We start from the raw sequence: 20091 nt of genomic DNA, 5'->3' as shown, positions 1-20091 counted from the left end.
TTGTAATGCTTTGCACAGACAGTCTCGTACAATGGGGCGACAAGCGAGGATCAAACCGTTTGCTTGATCCAAAATTGGCAAAAAAGACGTCGCAAAAACTTGCAGGTTGGACGGTGAAAATGCCTAAAAGAACATATCCAAAGGTTGTTACTTAAAATAAACTATTTGTTTATAAAAAGGCACTTCAATAGTTGGTAATTGTTTATTTCTTTCTCTACATTTTATTGTCCCCTAGGACAGAAGTATAAAACAAAACTGGTCTATCCCCCAGAAACGTAGGGCCCCCAAAATGTACAGGACCGGCTCTGCTGGTACTGAATAATGGTTGAACTAAAACGTCTGAAGACACTCAGCGTCTGCAGAGTTGTTTCTAAGTTGCTTCTTTTGGGCACTATTTTCAGCATCAACTTTTCAACAAAGCAACTGAATCTATTATTGAAGTGAGATTATTGCAAGGACCGTGTGTGAGCCCCGACTAAATGCAACCTCAACTTTTTTTCGCCTTTTTTTCATTCATTCCAGCACAGCACAATTCTTCTGCGCTCAGCGGGGACCGTCTTTGTTTACCCAGCGGCGCCACGGTGCCAGAATGTGGCCAATACTGTGTGCGAGGGGCGGGGAGGAGGAGCGGCAGCGGCGCGGTGTGCAGACCCACTGAGGGCGGCGGGGTGCTGAGGAGAGGACGGAGAGGCAGCAGCAGCAGCAGAGATGGACTCACACCTCTGAAGCACAACTCACCCTCCAGCCCACCATCACGGACTAGTCTTCTCTCCCTTGGTATTTCTTTTTTGGCGCTCGGTGCCCCGGTGGAGTGGAGCCGCTATCAACGGAAGGGTTTTTAGTTGCATTCCGACGCTCGTCCTGTCCGGTCCCGCACAGCCTCTCACCTGCACGGCCGGCGAGGAGCTCAGCTGGCACAGCCATGAATTCAAATAAGTGCTTACCTGAGCTGGTGGCGGAGAAAAACACCCTGGACCCCTCTTTTGTGCACGCGCTCCGCTTGCTTGCAGAAGGTAAGTCAGGTATTTTCCAAAATATTGTTCATCTGTGGCATTCACCATCGCTGCAGCTGAAAACACCTATTTGTATTTGTTTCAATGCTTTGACAGTGGATTGACACTGTAGTTGTGCGTCTTGATTTTGGCACTGCCCTTTGGCTCCTTGTGCACAACTTTTTTTTTAAATCTTTTTCCAAAAGTGGAAGAATGCAATGCGCACAGAAAGTAAAGTGTACAGTCATCACCTTTTATTGAAACCCTCCAAGGTCGAGCACCAACACAAAACAGCCCCAAAATCATAACTGCAGAGTTTCCACAGAGCAGGTCTCTCTACAGCTGGAGGGTGAAGTCACCGATCACCTCCATTACCTGGACGTTTGACTCATTTTAAAGGCTGTTGTACAGTGAACCAGAGTTTGATTATTCGGCATAGTCAGACTAAAAGTAGCTGCACCATCCTGCTTAAGTTTTCTTGCAATAAAGACATTAAACAAACTAAGCAAATATCATTATTAGTCAGAACTCTCCCTGCGCATTCATATTTTAGGTTGTTCAGTCTATGGGTGGAAGTCCAAGTTTTTCTTTGCTAAATTTTTTTATTTGTGAAAGTAAAAGCAGTTCAGTATTGTTTGCTAATCCAGCCATCATATTGTGTTCTCTTCAATCAATCAATCAACTGTTATTTATACAGTTCGTATTCACAGATCACAATTTGACTTGTAGGGCTTAACAAGGTGAGACATCCAATGCCCTTAACCCTCAACAAGAGTCTGGAGAAGCTACCAAAAATAGAATACTACAAATAACACCACAGATATGCAGAAACATCACAGAGAGTCTCAAGTGAGCTCTCCCTCTACCAGGATGATCAGGAAAAGATGTCACATGTTACAGAGCATCAACAAATTAACATTCAAGAGAAAAGTGTGTAGCAGGAAACCCAGTGGTTCTGTGACAGAGAGACTGTATAGTGCACACTGAAATCTAATCGGCAGTATCATCGATTCTAAATGGAATGGAATAATTCCTGAAAACTGCTTCACAAACATTTCAGGTGAATGGGGTGTAGCGTGACTCATCTTCTCTCAACACCAACGCTGTCATCAAGGTCACAGGAGGGACTCGCTGGTGCCGCTGAGACAGATGTTCCACCGTCTCCCCTCTGACTTCATGTCACACTTCGTCCAACAGGGCCGTATAATCAAGCTCAGCCTGCAGCATGCAAAGTACCTCTCTCCACGCCGCAGGTGCATCCGTGGTTTCATTCACATATCGAGACTGTGTGACTTTTGATAGGCGGGAAAACTTATCACGGCGGAGCCAACACAAGGACTCGGAGCCCGAAGCGGAATTTGAATCAGAGTCAGATTTATTGGCACGAGTGTGTTCTTGCTCACGGGGAGAATTTGGTTTCCCGCAGTTGGTGAGTCTCTTACAATGTGCAAAACTAAGTACCTCCCATTTACAGACAATATAAAAGCAAGGTACAGATCATATAAAAGGCAAACTGTATGCTGCATATCAAGGGCAAGTGTGTGGTCGTGCAAACAAGAGTTGTGTGCACCATGCAACGAGAGTATATCTATGGTGGTAGTCGATGACACTGGTCTGCTGTTGATGAGCGTGATGGGGTAGCTCTGGTGAACACGGTTCAGTGGCGCCTGCAGGAATCGCATTTCTCAGCTGTTTCCTTGTTCCTGGAGAGAACAAACCCCGGAGGGCGGGCAGAGGGGGCGGAACCAATGATCCCCCCCCCCCCCCCCCCCCCCCCCTGCTTTCCTCACTGTTCGCAGCAGTCTTGCTCCTACCCTGTTCTGTGGTTGCTCCCAACCAGGCCGTGATGGATGTGCCCAGCACGCGTTCTCAACAGCTCCCGTGAGCAGACACTACTTCCTCAGTTGCGGCGGAGAGAACATCCTCTGCAGTGCACTTTAGGTGATGGAGGGGATGCCGGTTGGTCTCCCACCTCAGGTCTTGGGGAAAATGGTATTTCCCAGAAGCTCGAGGGTTGAAACAGTGCGGTTGGATGTTGCGAGGGGGAGCAGTGTCTCCAATGAGTCTGCTGTCGTTTCCACTTGTTTGACTGCACCTCAGCACCAGAACTACAACTTTCTGCCGATACGCTGGCCTGTCACCCCTGTATGAGTCCGATGGGCAGTGGTGTGGTCTTCAAACTGTAGAAGTTTGACAGCTGGGTCTTTGGAGGTGCAGTCTTTGCTGTATAGTTAGAAGGGCAGGTGGGAGACGACAACGAAACAATACGATACGTGATACACGGCAGACAACAGTAATATCAAAATACAGTGATTCTCCGATAATTGATATGTTGCAGTACAATCATATAAATCACATCATTGTATCTGTTTAACTGAAGAAGATTACAAAATATCGGAAAAATGTAAATTGCAGAATTTGTGTGTTTATTCCCTGCAATTTATTGTCGGTTTCACAGATGAGACATGTATAAAAAAGTGTATAAAAGTATAAAACTAAAAGAGTAAATATCAATCTTTGGTGCCAGCATCAATAATCGTACATCATGAGTCGGAATGAGGAGGAGAAGCTTGATGGAGGGGGGGGGCCTCCTGTAGTTTGTGACGTCTTGCAGGCTCCTCGGCTGGAGTCTGGAGCAGGTGCAGTGTCGTAACAGTTCCTTTTCTCCGTTGTAAATGTACATGTGCTCCCTCAAGGTAGACAGGAGTGCAATCCTAAAAATTAACTAGTAAAGCTTTTGAGTGATGTGCTGTGGAATGAATATTTTCTACTCTGCTTACATGAGAAAAACTACAGTAAAGCAAGCTAAACGCGTGGCCCTATATTCCTCTGGGAACACGTACTGCAGTGTATCAGGTGTCAAATGAAAGTCAAGCTTTACTGTCGTCCACATTCATCCGTATTGCTCTGTGATGTTAAGATTCCTAACACACATCTGTTCGGACGTGTTTGTGGTCAGAGGTGTAGAGTCCAGCTCCACGTCGGATTCGTACGCTGTGATTGGACGGCGCCCTGGTGCCCGTGCTCCTTGAGCTCCCCTGTTGAAATGTGCCGATGGGACACGTGACGGCGGCGCCCACAGTGCACTGGTCCAGCTTTAAACAAGGCTGAGTCACACAGCCATGACACTAAGGAAAATCAATGTCTTTATTGCATTTGCACAGTGAACGGGATTAGCATGTAATATGGTATTATCTAGAAAGTGATTTCATTCAGGTGAAGCCGTTTTTTGCCATTAACAAATATACTCAATACGGTGGAGTGTTCAATTCTTCAAGTGAGTACAACACAATGAACACAAATACTACACGCTGTAATCCATTTCTAAGGAACAGAGAGCATTTCAATGAGAGGAATCCTGCCTGTGAGGTCAACAAAGAAAAATAAATGCATCATTCACAATAGTGAACGATTACTCTGATAAACTGTCAGCCCGGTCCGACTCTGACAGTGTTCAACATCATCAGCTGTGGGCAGCATCGGAAATAATGGTCATAATTCCAACCACTTTCACACAGTTTCTATCATCTCATGTCAGTCCAGATTCATCAGTGGACGGCAAGATAAACTGCTCCCACAGATTTATAGATCCACAGCTATTAGTCACTGAATAGCGGAGCATGAAATCCTGCATTATTCAAGTCATGCACGTTTACCAGCGGGACATGGATTTACCACGGCCTCAGTTAGCGGCTCCGTATTTATGGAATGAATTTGTTATTTGCTTAAGTTAGTGTCGCATTTAAATTTGTCTTTCTTTCTTCGAGCGGAGTGAAGCTCTTCCAGTGGGTGGGACAGGAAGATGATATCTCGGTTTGGAGTCTGGGCTACTGGCTTGCTTCGAGTGAAGTAATGTATTTAAACACATTCCCCTCGAGACCATTCCTTAAAATCACTTAAACTCGCGTATCACAGCTCATTTCAGCTTATAAGTGGGCAATGATTACTCGGATTGACACATGAAGGTCAATGTTTCCATGCGTTGAGCTTTATTAATCTGCGGCCGACTAAAGAGCAGCACCGTTGTTTTTAAAGTGGGTTGAAGTTAGAGACAAGAAAGGGAAGCCTTTAATAGATCCCAGCGGTTTTCTTTGAAACACCTGCCTACATGCCACGTAGCTCCGTCCTGTCATGAAAACCGATGGGATTCCTAATGAGCAAAGCAGAACGCCGAGCAGGCAGACGCACAGAGGAGGGTGTGCGCTGAGATGTCTGATGGACGGGTAGAGGAACATTGGTTGATGAGAAAAACAAAGGAAAGTGTGTGCATCTGCATGTTTCCACTTTTAGATTAAAGGTGACAATTCTGTTCATCACTTTCTTCTTTTTTTTTTTATTTTACAATGACAAGATCTATTTTATATTGTTGCTAAGCATTGCTAATCTCGCATGCCGTCACAAGTGCTGCCGGGCGAAGCGGCAGCACAAACAAATCTTCATGAGATCTGAAGGGCGCAGGCTTCTCAGGAATAAAGATGAGCATGTACTGTTTATGGAGGAGGCCCATGACTCACGTAAAGTAAAACATAAGAGGGAAGAACATCAGAAACCCCTCACGTCTGTCGAGTTTACCTGTGTTCCCACTCTCAATGAGGTTGTCAGTTTAATGTCTTTAGGCGTCAGTGGGCATAAGATATTTGAACTGAAGCTTAGAAACTGCCTTGTGATGTGAAACACAGCAGTGAGTGAGCCCATGCCTCCTTTAATCCTTTATCATATCTGGGATTTATCTGGTTTGCGTTTAGCCTTTCTCCAAACAGTCAGAGCTCAAATTCTCTCTTCAGCACCCGGCTGCACTTTGCTGTCGTTCTCTCAACGACTCTCGAGCAAAAAGAGAAACTGTTCTTAAAAAAATTGTTGAATATCAAGTGGTTAATCACAGTGTAAATCGGTTTCTGTTCGAGTAGATGGTAAATGCTCTGTATTTATGTGGCACTGTTCTATACTTGACGACCACTCGAAGCACTTCACGGCACAGTTCTGCCATTCACACACACATTCATACAGTGCGTCTGTTCTCTCACATCACACATCACTCGCACACACGGAATCTGGGAGACTGGGATCGAACCACTGACCCTCTGGTTAGTGGTTATCCCGCTCCAACCCCAGAGTCATAGCCGCCCAGTTGATTAGTAAGGGCTGAAACCAAATTCATGCTTCTGTGTGGAAGCTTCGCCAAAACGCTAGTGGCGGTAGAGATTCTATGCTGGAGTTGAGTTTCTTCCGGTGTGTGGTCGGCTTATTTACAAATATTCTGTTGCCTGTTTATTTCAGACAAACGGTGAATGTTTCTTAAGTGTTGGAGTTGAAGCTGATGGAAGTGGAAGAGAAATTCCTTTTTCTCAAAGAACTGCAACCAAGAAAAGAAAGACGTTGTCAGTGCTCGTTCATTCAAGTCGATTCAAAAATGGCGGTGAGTCTGCTTGAAATGCTACCAAGGGGACCAATCACAGGTCTTGTGGCCAGCGTTGCCTCGAAGCGTAGTTAGATTAGAGATCCATCCATCTGTCCATCCATCCGTCATTCCATCCATCCATCCATCCATCCATCCATCCATCTCTCCGTCCACCTATCCCTCTATCCATCCATCTATCTATCTGTCCATCCATCCGTCATTCCATCCATCCTTGCATCTACCCCATCCGTCTATCCGTCCACCCATCCCTCTATCCATCCATCCATCTATCTCTCCATCCATTCGTCCACCCATCCAATGCGTCCATCCATCCACTCTTCTTTGACTTTATTAAAACTAAATCAGACATTGCAGGAACCCTCTTAGCTTAAGTCAACTAATGACGTATAGGGCAGTAATTAGAAACTGAGAGAGTAAGCTGTACTGACTGTTAAATAGATGTATCACAGTCTGTAGGTAAAGTTTAGAGTCAACAAACACTCATATAACTTGAGCAGACACGTCTTACATTCTTACAATTGATTGGGATGATGCCCCACCACAGAGAGCAGTTCAGTCTGGCAACTCTAATTGACTTTCACTTAATCTCTCTCCCTCTCTTGTTTGTCACATTTTCAGCATCCCCCCCCCCCCCATGTGGTGCGTCCTATCAAAAGGACAAAAACAAAAAAAGATTACATTGCATTTCAGGAAAGTGAGACATTGCATTGCATTTTCGCCGTTTAGCCGACACTCTTATCGAAAGTGACTCACAACGTGTGCCCGGGTTGAATAAGATTAAATTCCAAGGTCATGAGCGTTTTCAAGCAACAGAAATGAGTGGATGAGCCAAAGCCGCAGCACTCGGAAAATAGATATTACAGATCAGATTATGTTTCTTTGCCTCTTGAATGTCCCACATATAACCGGAAAGTTGTAAATACAACAAATAAGGGACAGAAAGCAATATATATATGTTGCTGTCCATCCTTTTATTTCTTTATTTGCAACTTTTATATAAAACAAAATGAAGGTGATACATACATGAATAATAGTGTCTTTTGTATATGTTATCTAGGAGATAAAGACCATGTTGTCACCAATGATATATGTGAGGCATACTTTCTGTCCTTTCTGGCCTCTATGTTGTGTATAATCTGTTTATTTTATTCAAAATATGTAATTTGTATGAATAGTAATTACTCTTTCACTTTGCGTGGCATATTCAGCGGAGAACTTGGGGACGGCATTATAATTAGATTTAAGATTTAATACGTTATCTCTGTGTCAAGGGCCGAATGCAATTTGCCTCAGTGCGGCTCTGTTAAAAACACATCAACAGCACGGGGCCGAGCGGGGGTGCGCATTTCAAACCCGTCGCACATAAATTCATCAGTCCAGAGTGAAAAGGGCCAAATCTAATTACACGTCTTGTCGTCCATCCACCCCCTCACCAGGTCCACTCTGCCACTCGGTGTACCATTACTTCAATTTGCTGTGTTTGGTGGTAACCCGCGTTTAGTTATAGGAGAGTAATTCAGCCCGGTGTCAACAAATGACTTCTGAGTAACACTCAATGCATGTTTTGGTTTTCGTGTGTCATTTCACACCAGGCTGTTTCTCTACTGAAAACATTTATATAACTTGTTTATCTTTGCTTATGTTCTTTATTTTTTTTTTTTTACATATGCATGATTTCATATCCTAATGAACACCAGTGGTATCAGACTGTTTACACTTACCTCGTGTGTTTCCTCCACTGGTCAATTTCTGCAACCCTGCACCTGCCCCCCAGCAACAAAGCTCCATTCTGGACCGGGCTTGTTACCCTCTATTATCTCCAAGTCAAATCTGGACCCGCCGATACATGTTAACATATAACCAGCCCCTTGTGATAACATGCTACACACACTGTCCCTCACATGGCCACGTTGTCCTCCTCTTATGATGGTGGAGTTGTGTTCTCAGAAAATGTTTTCTCAATTCTTGCAGCACTAATGCATCACCTGCCAAACTAGTGGCGGTCAACAGCTGATATCTTTTCACAAACAGTAAAAGCCACTGAGGACGTATTCACCAGTGGCTCTCTCTGTCTTTATGTGACCCGTTTTGTACTAGTCAGTTAATTGTCTGTAGTGACGGTTAGTTAGTAAAACAAATCTTTGGCTGACTAGGCTTCATGTAAGCTGATTAAGATGTAATCATTTCGATGTCCGATTTCTCAAAAAAACACATTTTAATTCTCAGACGCTGCCCGGCCATGTTTTCTCAACGCCTATTAATGATCCCAAATATATATATAACATTTTTGCAGGATATCCAGATATCCAGTGTATTTAGATATGACAATATCCGGACCTAGCCCTTATCCCAAACCCATTCATATTGAATTTAAGTCCATTAAATAGTTTTCTGTTTTTAAATTCTACATCCCGACCCCTGTCCACCTTCCCTGACTCTAACACCAGGGGTCTCTACGTAACAGAGGGTCAGACATAGATCTGTGCCTGCGTCTACTCATCACCTGTGGGTGCATGAATGTCCCCGGGCCAAAATGCTTCTGTGCAGCGTTAAAGTACATGCAGGAAAATCTGACATGACAGAAAGTTGTGTGCTATTTGAACAGTAATAATTCATTTTTGATTGAATTGTGAAATCATTATTGTAGATGTACTTTTCAGCAAGTAGAAGCAATCAGGGAATAATTGATTGCGGTCGAAAGCCTTTGTTTTTCCGGCCTCTTTATGCAGTTGGTTTATCAGGTTTTTTAATTAAACATATAGAACGATAATCACTCAATTCCAGTATTGACTTGTTCAACACTTTTTGAATCTAATCATTTTTGTATGAGTATTTTAACCTCATTCAACAATACATTTCCACAGCTACCAGGATCTTCACCCAGCAGAAGTGGGGAGTTTACTCGTGTATTTTTCGACTATTCTGCAGCTTTCCCCTGTGCGCCTCATCAATCAATCAGCAGGTTATTCAAGGTTTCAAGTCTTTCAGCCAGCTTTGCAAAATATATGGTGAGAGTGGAAAACACAGGCTGCTTACTGTGTGTTATTTGTCTACACGGAGCGCACGTCAGATTCTAGGACATCCTGAGTTGGCGCCCTTGTTGGGTTTGATGAGGTTCCTGGCATGACAGTGCAGGGGGGCAGATATTTATCAAACCTATGTAGGAAGATATTCATTTAGATATTTATTCATTATGGTGAATTGTTTCATCATAGTTTAGCCGTATACAAAAAAAGACACGTCCCTCCACAGCAGAGGAGGAGACAAGCACATACACTTTTAAAGCAGCTTCTATTCAGTATTAGAAAAAACGGCATCCTCTAGACTGTGTGGCAAATAAAGCCTTAAATCCAATAAAGCTACAATGTGAAGATAAACAGCTGAGTAGTAAACATATAATCTCAAATAATGCACCTCCCACCCCTCTGTTTGTGTTTTTGAACAGGATACATTCTTCTTTATACTAAAAACAAGCTCAAATATTGTAAGATATTAATTACTTCTGCCAAGGAGGTTGTGTTTCCATCAGATTAAGTTTGTTTGTTAGCAGGATTATGCAAAAGCTACGGTACGGAATTTAGTGGGTGGAAGTGTCAGGGAAGAACTCAAACATTTTTGGGGCAGGTCTGTATCAGGGGGTGGACTCAGGATTTTATTTGTTCCACTTTCTTTAATTTTCCAACATTTTCCTGTACCTGCCAGGGAGTGAATTATGTGTGAATCTGGACAAAACAATCCAGTTTTATCAAGGGGGCTGGGAGGCAGCGATGAGTGTGTTTCTGGTCTGGATCCAAATTGAAATCTGGATCTGGTAAATTGAAATGTGGTCTCATAGGGGCTTTGCTTTTTTCAGCCACTGTACGGTTACAAACAGGGGCAGAAACCTGTGTGTGGCTGAGTAAACTGAATTAAAAAATGCCACCCAATATAATCGGGGAATTCCCAATAGAAGCTAGGATCTAATTTACTGTAATGATGAATAATTGCTGTGTGTTGATTTTTAAAGGTGGGTTTGGTAAGTTGTTTCTGGAACACTTTGTTATCTCATTTGTTGAAATCCACGTCACGTCCCGATAGCCATCATAAATACAGCTGCTGGTGTCTGCAGCCCTGGAAGGAGTGTAATAAGCAGGACCTAATGAAACGATTGGCTGGCGTACCTGTCTGTCACTAGCCAACCTGCCTGTCTGTCACTAAATAACCTGCCTGTCTGCGTTCTCCCTTCCTCTGCTCTCACTGCACATGACTGGAGTCTTCAGTCCGGGAGACATGCACCCCTGAAGCAGAGACGACAGAAGAAGTTAGCAAGCAAAAAGTTTTCTTCCAGCTGTGGTCAGTGCGCATTCATGTGTTTTTGGGGGTGTAACTTTAATAAAAGAGCTGGGCTGTATCGTTTGCATATTCTATTTCATATGCATATTAAGTTTCCAGGATGAATAGACTGAACACTTTTCCTCAGTCTGTGTTGCTGCAAACTGACCAAAGCAGACGTGTTAAACTTTTTAATGCAAGGCAAACCGGCTGAGCACATTTTCTCTTTTTCAACAAAACCTTGTCGCGGAACTCGTGCGTTCACACAGTTCATTCGGAAGCCGCCCAGTTAAACCAGAGTTTTTTTCTGGTTTCATTCTTGGTGACTGAGCAGCTCTGCTGAAGCAGTTTGGACAGCGCGACAGAGGGGATCAAGAGCACAAGAATAGTCCCTCATTCAGTTTCCCCGCTGACTCTCTTTTTCATCCCGTGTGAGGGCTGAAACCAGGAACCTTCAAAGCACATTCTCGCGTCTCTGATCTTCAGGCTCCCGCCACTTCCCACCACATATTTGACAACGATGATACCAGTGTGAACGTTTCTCCGGATTTATACAGTGTAAGCTCATTTTCCACCGCTTCTCTCCCTTCCCCATCTTTTACTCTCACGCATGCGTTCGCACACAATCTGCGAGTTCACAAGCAGGCTGCACTTTAGAATAAAGGTGTTTCTCATTATGCACTGTTACAGAGGACACAAATCGTCACGGGCTATAAAAACAGCGTTACTTCATTCAAATGATGTGAACATTATGCCCATTTGAAAGTTAAATACTCACTTTCATAATGGAAATTCATCCCCAAAGAAATGTCCCTCCATATCCAGAGGTCCATAACTAATGTATGAGGATATAGAGAATCCTTGATCAAACCTGGAAATGGGACTGAGCACAGAAAGCACATGAGCTTCTTTGATGGTATTGAGTTTTACAAATCTAAATGAGTGGATGTTTTGCATTTGCACATTTGCATTAAGTATTCTGGCAGAGCATCTAACTCTCCAATGATCAAAACCTTAACAGGAGTCTACAGGAACAAGTCCTTGAAAGTATAAAAGACTGTGTGGCTTGTCTATACCCTCCAGAGTCACACATGCTGTTTAAGAATTTATTAACAGGATGATACAATTTCTTCCAAATTCATCAAAGGTCTAATTTTCAAAATTAAAACTGTTTATGACCAGGCAACGCTACAATTAAAGTTTGGTTTAGTTTCATGCTTAAAGAAACTGTGGCTTTGTCATGAGGATTACGAAGGTCAGGGAAAGATGTTGAAAAGAAACCAACGTTGACCGTCTTTACACTGTGTTGAGGTCAATCCGTCCACCCAGGTCTCTTCTGTGTATGGACTTTGTGGATATATTGTTTCACCATACTTCCATCTCCATCTCTAACCTGCGGTGTCTAGCATTGTGTGGATTGTGATGTGCTCGATATTCTTTGGCCTGACCATGAACCTCTATGGAGACGATCTTTGAAAATCCAGTAATCAATTGGCTACATTTATCACAAATCCAAAAACAGAAATGTGTAAGCATACTACACAATTACATTAATGTAATAACTTGTAATTTGACAAACCTCTAGTATAAAGTCCCATAGAAGTGAATGTTGTCTTGACAGTTTTCATTGTATAATGTTTTATTGTATAATTGGTAATGTTACAGAAATGCTCAGAAATATCGTTAGTTACTTTGTCACTTGAACTTGTATATTTGTACCTTGTCCCTATGCAGCTCCTCATGTACTGTAAATAAAGAAGAGCCTGTTCAACATCTGCTTGCACACCTCAGGTTGTGTTGGATATATGTCCTCAGGCATAATATTAAAAGGCATATTCTGTAAGCTCTTGTTATCCTGGGACATCTGCCTCACGTAAAGTGTCACATAAGGAACAAGGAAGTGTGAATCAGCAGCGTTGATGTGATAAGAAGGTTGAATGCTAGGATTTCAAACTGTCAACCTGCATAAATGTTTTGATAAAGAATCCAGACAGCAGTCCTGAGAGGTAATGAGCAAAACCTTTTCCTTCAGCAAACATCTCTGTTAAGGCTGTCCCTTCTGGCAATGACTCTAAGTAACCTGAAAAGACATTTTCGCTTTCATTCATTTGTATTCTTCCATTTTGAATGACCTCTCCCAGCTTTTGACAGTTTAGCAGCGCAGACAGCATCTTCCAATTTAAATGATGCTCCTCGGACAATCAGTCACAATCAGAGAGAGACTGTTTCACGCTGGAAGAAATCACTGCATTTCATGGATTTTGTGCATTTCATGCAACTCCTGGAGTAAAACTGACACCACGGAACATTTTTTCCAACTATTATCCACACAAACGGATAATTTGTCAGACTGTGAGACAGTTGACACAGATTATATATTGCATTCTGACTCTAATCAGGATGTCTTACAGTCTATAATCAACTCTCTTCCTTAGTGAACATTTCAGCCTTTTATCTGCCCAAGCTGGAGCTGTCCGTTAACGTCACAGCTTTGTCTGCCGGCTGTCGGCAGCTCAGATAAGGGCGCAGTGCTCCAGCCTCAGTGAACTCTTTGAGTTTCAATATAGCAGCTCAGGTGTGTTCGCCGACTTGTTCTGGGTCTTGTTCAGGAACATCTTTTATTGCCCCGCGTCACAGACCTGAAATTGTAATTCTGTTGAGTAGAAGGCAGCGATCAAGGAGGAAACCGAAGAGGTTTTCATTCCTAGAGGATCATGTCTTGTGAGTCCTTAGTTCAGGGTGTTCCTGTGGAGCCGAACCAGACGGTTAATATCCACCTCTCATCTCCTTCCTGTTTGCAATCAGGCCGTGGAGACACAAGAGGACCATCGGGCCGATTTGCACATCCTGTAAAGTGCTGCAGCTTGATTGGAACCAACGATCTGCAAATATGATCTTAATGTGAGAGTTCATCTTTACGCCAAACGACTCTGATATCAAACGTTTTGTATATTTAATCTGACAGCTGTTTAAGTCCTTCGCTGTGCGGGGATGAGGGAACGCTCGCAGCTCACAGGAGCTCAGTTAGCAGTGAAGTGAGGCACAGTAAGCCGACTGCGACTTTGGCCTCTGTTGTTATTTTGACTGGATCACGAGATTACAGGATTTGATGTAAAGGACGTAGCGGTAGTCAGCGGGATAATCTCACATCATTAAGTTTGCACTGTGAGAATATTTACAACTGAGACACAATAATAATCAGCTAAAATGATTCACTGTGTGCGATGCAATGCAAAGTATAATTTCCTCTGATGCGCCCCAAGCCTAACATTACACTGTGTGGTTGTCATGCTGCAGTGAACTCCAGAGCCATGTGGACTGATGCTGTGTTTTCAGTTACATAACAAAACTAATTATCTTCTAATCTGTTATTTTATTTTGTGTTTGCAGAGATTGAAAAGTATGAAGGCGACGATTTGAGAAAAGATGGCGACATAAAGAAATACCTAGATATCATCAGCAATAAAAATATCAAGCTCTCCGAAAGAGTTCTCATTCCAGTGCAACAGTATCCAAAGGTAAGAGACACAACAACAACGTCTTATCCCACAAAACACATGGTGGCATTTTAGTGTCCTATGCTTTATTGTCTGTAGGAGGAAACTGAAGGGTAATGAAAATTTGCAGTATTTCAAAATTTACTTTTTTGTCCTCCCTATGCCTTTTAGTCTTTTGTGAAAAGATGAAATTGATAAACAAGAATAGAAGATCTGGAATTGTGATTTGACAAACCTAAGACACCAATCATGTCATCTTGTGGGTGGAGCTCAGTAACTGGACAAGGCTCCTCAAGTGCAAGTGGTGGAGAGCAGGGGCGGGGCCCTGCTCTCAACCACTTAGATCCAAGTCTGAAAATTTGCAATTTTGGCCATTTAAAGGTCACAAAGGGAAATTTTCATTCCAAACATTTTGAACGTATCATTTTTAAGAGCAAATATTTTTTTTAGGAGTTTGTAATAAAATGTTGGCATGGGACTTTCAGATTTCTAATCTGAGGTTGCGGTGCCGCTTCTAAAAATGTTGGTTTGGAATGGGCTGGTTGCTTTGCCCTGGCCATGCTGGTTACAGCTTAACCTTCTGAAACTACAAAGTGACGTGCAGTAATTAAGCCGCCACAAAATACCTTCGAACTTGTAACTAGCTAGTCAGTGAGTGATGCCTCTTAGTCTGGAAACTAGACACATGCTGCACCCTTTGCATAAATACTTCGGGCAACGACAATCCCGATCGAAAGTTATTGGTTAATTAGTTTATTTCCGGTTAATTATCGAATAACTTCGTTTTTACAGCCCTGAAGCGGCAAAGAGTAGATTGAAGAACAACCACCATAAATCACTGTGTGACACAGTACACGGTATTCTGATTAATGCAATATCACGACTGACAAATGAAATGTGGCCTAATGAGGCTTCTCCATTGGGCGTCTGAGCAACAACACACAGCTGCTGGTGTTGAACCTGAAGGCTTTACTGCCACTGTGATCAAAGGAGGCCGCTTCGCTGACTCTGCGTTTACACCGTCATGCAACAAGCAGCTAAGAATGATTGCGGCAGTTTAACAACACCGATCGCAACAAAACCTATCTTGATATAGTTTATTGATTATATGTCCTGTCGACAAATACATAATAAACTGCATACAGTGTGTTACAGTAGGTAGAAGAAACAGATCGATGTTCCAGTTCCAGGTCATTAGCAAGAATATTTCTTTTTAATATTTTAAAAGTATTAATGGTCTTTACTCTAAAATATGATATATACATATATATATTTATAACGTTTTTTTACAGTAAAATCTTTAAAAATCTTGTTTGACTAAACAGATTCTGCAGATCAGTTAACTGAACCGTGTCATGTCTCAACTGCTTTTCATTTCATGCTTGTAAAAATAAGGATATAAGAGGATATGGTATACTTGGCATCAGAGAGTTGCTATAGACTATTCATTTTAAGGTGCCATAAAATGAAAACTGCCCAGTGTTATGTTTCACCATCTATGACAAAAACCTTTTTTAATGTTTATAGAGAGCAAGTCAGGAAACACGTCTTCTTCTGGTTGCCAGTGTGTGTTTATCAGTTTTGGGTCGTATGGGAGGGGGTGGGATGTATCGGTTGCACTTTTCCAAACTCTTGCTATCTTTTCTAGGATTACCAACCTTAGCTTTAAATTATTTGTTCGGAGTATATTGTTTTGGGGGAAGCAAACTCAAATCTGATGATTGGTTTTGGTGGGTTTTCAGTTCCTCCCATCATATAAAACTTGCACCCTCTTCTTTAGACAAACACTTGGTGTGCACCTCACTGTCTGTGTGCAACAATAAAGCTAATGTCATCATCGCTCTGCTCCTCTCGTCTTCATCACTCTGCTCCTCTAGTGGCTCCACTCTCTGCTTCCACACACTCTCAGACACATTTTGTATCCAGGTGCTGATTTGAATTGTTTCACGTCTGGTCTGGTCACGAGCTCTGCCCCAACATTTCACAGCTATTTCTTGGAACCGTACGGCACAGCTGATGCAGCGGCCTCAACACAGCAACACCTCACAGTCACGGGATGTCTTTTGCTGATTGGATTCCTCATGAATTCGATTTTTCTTTTTTAAGTTGTTGAACACTGGCCTTGGCGGTGGTCTGCGTTTTCAAAGTGGCCTTCTAGTTTGAGATGTTTGCTGATTCCGTGCAGCCATATTTTTACTGTAGCTGTGCCTCAGGAACTTTTGTCCAGTGAGCCCCTCTGGACACTCCACAGAAATCAATTAGCTGTTTCCTACTTAGGAAAAGTGTTGAGAAAGTAATTAAACAGTGTCCAGGAAGTCCTCACTCTATCAAATTGATTTCAGATCTGTTAAAAAATGCCAATGGAGTCCGTTTCCTGTGAACAGACGATTCACAATGACTCTCATTCAGGGGAACTTGCCGTCCATCCATTACAGCATGTTTCAATGAAGGACCCCTGAAATGGGAACACTTCATTTTCCCACTGTCTGCAAAAACTCAAAAACCAATATGTTAACTCGTCCAGAGACTTTTGCAGTGTTTGAAAAGAAGAGTTCATGCTTTTATCTCGAACATAAAGTTACCTATTCATTTTGTAGAGATCATTATTATTTGGCTGCAGAACTATTGTTTGTAGGTGTTTGAGGTGTTCAAAAAACGAATAAATTGTCACCTACTTCAGATCCTTTGTTCTGTGGTGATTGAGCTCTTGAGTGGCCAGCGGGCGCTGAACCACCACTTAACTCAGGGTGATGTCAGGATAAAATTGCTTAAATTTTCATGAATTAATTGGTGTCATTATTTCATCATTTTTGACACGTGTTTAGAATTTTGTACAGGAGGTCTGACAGTTTCGATTTTGTGCATTCATTTTCATTTCATGCACATTTTATGAGACCTTGAAGAAACTTTGCAAACATGCTCAAATAAGTAAGGATTTAAGGATCACAATTACTATTTTTTCGAGGGGTCCTTGAAATATTGCATCAGAAACTTGATATTTGATATCAGGAAGACGTGTATAATATTTAGATCCACAAAAATACCCCATACATTACCCACACAGGACGTGGGCCATTTTGAATAAAATGTATAGTTTTTAGTTATTTTTACTAATATTTATTTTTTACAGACATTGTATTTAAACAGACCTGGGTGAGATCAATGAGGTCAATGCAAGCTTAAGTCCTTTCTGGTACTAAATTGGAAAGCTTTTTAATATCCGTTGAATGGCCTTTTTGTAGCAGCACAGAACATTTTTCCATGAAACATGAAGTTATAACATTGTGCAGTCTGCCCAAGACGTCACAGGCTGAAAAGAGTCAAGGCCTGAGGACATCTATATACCGTTTAGTATTTATACATTAATCTTATAATTGCGTTTGGCGTCCGGGGTGTGATTCCCCTGATTAGATGAAAACCAGTGTCGTAAAATGTATCGTAAAGCAACACATACTTATGGGTATATACATGGTTCAGTACACGGGCTGAATCTCTCCTGGTTCTGTGTATCGAGCACAATAGTTCCAGCTCTGCCAAGTCAGCAGAGCAGTGCAGGCTGGAAGGAGCAGTTGTCCAACAACAGCTTCTGTGACCTAACTGCACAGTCAGCACCCTGCAAGACTGCAGTGTCACTATCTTAAACATCTTGGTAACACTGCACTTTCAGTTAATGGTGATTAGCTACATTAAGAGACTATTAGCTCAACAGCACACCCTGCAATGAGGACCAGAAAAACCAAAACGTCATGGGGAGATCGGAAAGATCACCGGACACTCTAATACCACACAAGGTAACAGTCATCTATAGCAAAAGGTTTTCAAGACTGAACTAGACATGTTGTGTGTTGAGCAAAAACGATCCAGCAATTGCATACACAATACATTAGACAGAGATAAACATGTTCATCAATGTGTAACACGTATACATAGTTTTATTAACTGGTAGTTGGTAACTTAAATTTTGCAGAAGACCTTCAAATATACAGGGGACATTAATTGTTCTATATTCTAAAAGGACATCGTGATATTATGGTATTATGATATATTTTTGTTGGTTACAGATTGTAAGCAAACCCCATGGGGGAAAGAATGAAATCAAATACAGAAAATTATATAAAAAAAGTATTTATTTATTGTGATATTTTTAATAATGCCGGTTAAGAATACATATATATTATAACACTTGCCATAACTATTTGCATCACCTGCACGACAGATGAGAGAACACTGATTAATTGTAACATTAATATCGCACCAACCGCAGTGAAAAATGTTTGCACAATGTGGCTTCACAGATATGAATCCCTGGCTGCTTTCACCGATCGATATATTTGATTTTATTACTCCGACAACATCTGGCTCCGCAGAGAGGCACAAACTAATCAATTTGACCTCTCTTCACTTTACAACCCCACTTTGTGTCACAGCCATTTTCCACCGGTGTCCAGTCGACTCTTCAATAACGTCCAGTCTTACCCGGTGTCACCGGTATCATACATCTGCTCCCTCGCGTTTCTGCAGTGTGACAGTGCTCAGTCGAGCCTACACCTGTAATTAAATGCTGAGTCATTACGTGAATGTGTGGGAGAACCGATCCGCATGGCTATGGATTCCATGATATGACACGCGAAAGACTGATGTCACCTTACTGCCAATCAATCACTCTTTACGGTACATTTACACATACTAAAGTGTTTTAAATGACACTGATGACAGAGCTGTGGTTTTGTGCATGGCGGCTGAACCGACACACCTCAGTGCTTCTGCTATGACAAGATAAATGTCTGCTGGGCCTGTTTAGTCCTGTTATTGGATTTTATTAGATCATATAGTTTCAGGCACATTCATAGGCTCTGTCATTGTTCAGATCCCATTAGACAGGGCCGCTGCTGGACATTTGGCTGCTTTAAGTATAGTTGCTTTGTGGTGCCTCCACCCTACACACAGAGAAGTGCAATTTTATCTTTATCTTTTAATCATAGGCATTTATTTTCATTGGCAACGTTATGAATAATAGATCCAGCTCTAAACAATAACAGAGTATTTAACACTGTAGAGCTGTATCGTGTAAACCTGCACTGCTGGTTGTTTGTCATGGCTGGATACTGGTTTTGTGTTTGTGTGATAGTGGTGGTTCATGGCCAGTGCCTTCCTTGATGTCCCAGATTTACCCACACATTAATTTTTGCATTAATGATGCATTCATTCAGAAATATAAGGGCAACGAATTAGAATATAAAGTGCAGAGATAAATAAGCTTTCTAGACACTCATCGCTATGGAATTAAAATTGTGCATTAAAGAGAAAATATCCATTAAATGTTTAAAAGCAAAATATAAGCAATATGAGTATAACTACATTAATCAAACAATTATGTACGGTTCTTATTATTGTATTATTATTCAAGCCTGATATAAACATAAATGCAGGATACCTGATTCATAGGCTACAACCTTAAATTCCTTTATGTAAGAATTGTACTTAATTCGAAAACTTATAGTTACTTACTTTCCAACACTGTAATTATGTATGGGTACTTAAAAGAAGCCTAACTGCTTAATTTAAATGAAACTTGACAGAAATATGTGCAAGACACAGGAATTTGTCTTTTTAAATGTGCAGCTGCTGCACCAGAGACCTATTTGAATAAAACCTGGATGGATGATGCATCTTGTTTCCGGCTGGCCCCCGGCTCTATGCATCATTCACAGGGGGGCACTTGTGTGTTTTGTGCACTACTCCCTGTAAAATCTACTTCGGATTTGTTGTCATTTTGCAGCCTGTCAAGATAAAGCAATCCAGCCCTGAAGTGTTCCTCCGGTGACTTCACCATCACTTTCTGTCTTTAATCTCCCCTGAAAGAGAAATGAAA

At 41.9% G+C, this 20091-nt stretch overlaps 1 protein-coding gene across 2 annotated transcripts in view; it reads left to right on the top strand.

The window, feature by feature from the left end:
- Positions 1-672: 672 nt before the first annotated feature.
- khdrbs2 (KH domain containing, RNA binding, signal transduction associated 2) overlaps positions 673-20091 on the top strand; it is a 65528-nt gene continuing 46109 nt past the window's right edge. For both annotated transcript variants that reach the window (XM_062400490.1, XM_062400491.1), the window contains exons 1-2: positions 673-1013; positions 14113-14240. In XM_062400490.1, the coding sequence (XP_062256474.1) occupies positions 923-1013; positions 14113-14240 (219 nt within the window). In that variant the 5' untranslated portion in view covers positions 673-922. The remainder of the gene's footprint in view (positions 1014-14112; positions 14241-20091) is intronic.

This window comes from Platichthys flesus, chromosome 12 (assembly GCF_949316205.1).
Source record: "Platichthys flesus chromosome 12, fPlaFle2.1, whole genome shotgun sequence".
NCBI classification, from domain to species: Eukaryota; Metazoa; Chordata; class Actinopteri; order Pleuronectiformes; family Pleuronectidae; genus Platichthys; species Platichthys flesus.
The sequence above is the reverse complement of the archived record's forward strand: the minus strand, read 5'-3'. Positions and strand labels throughout refer to the sequence as shown.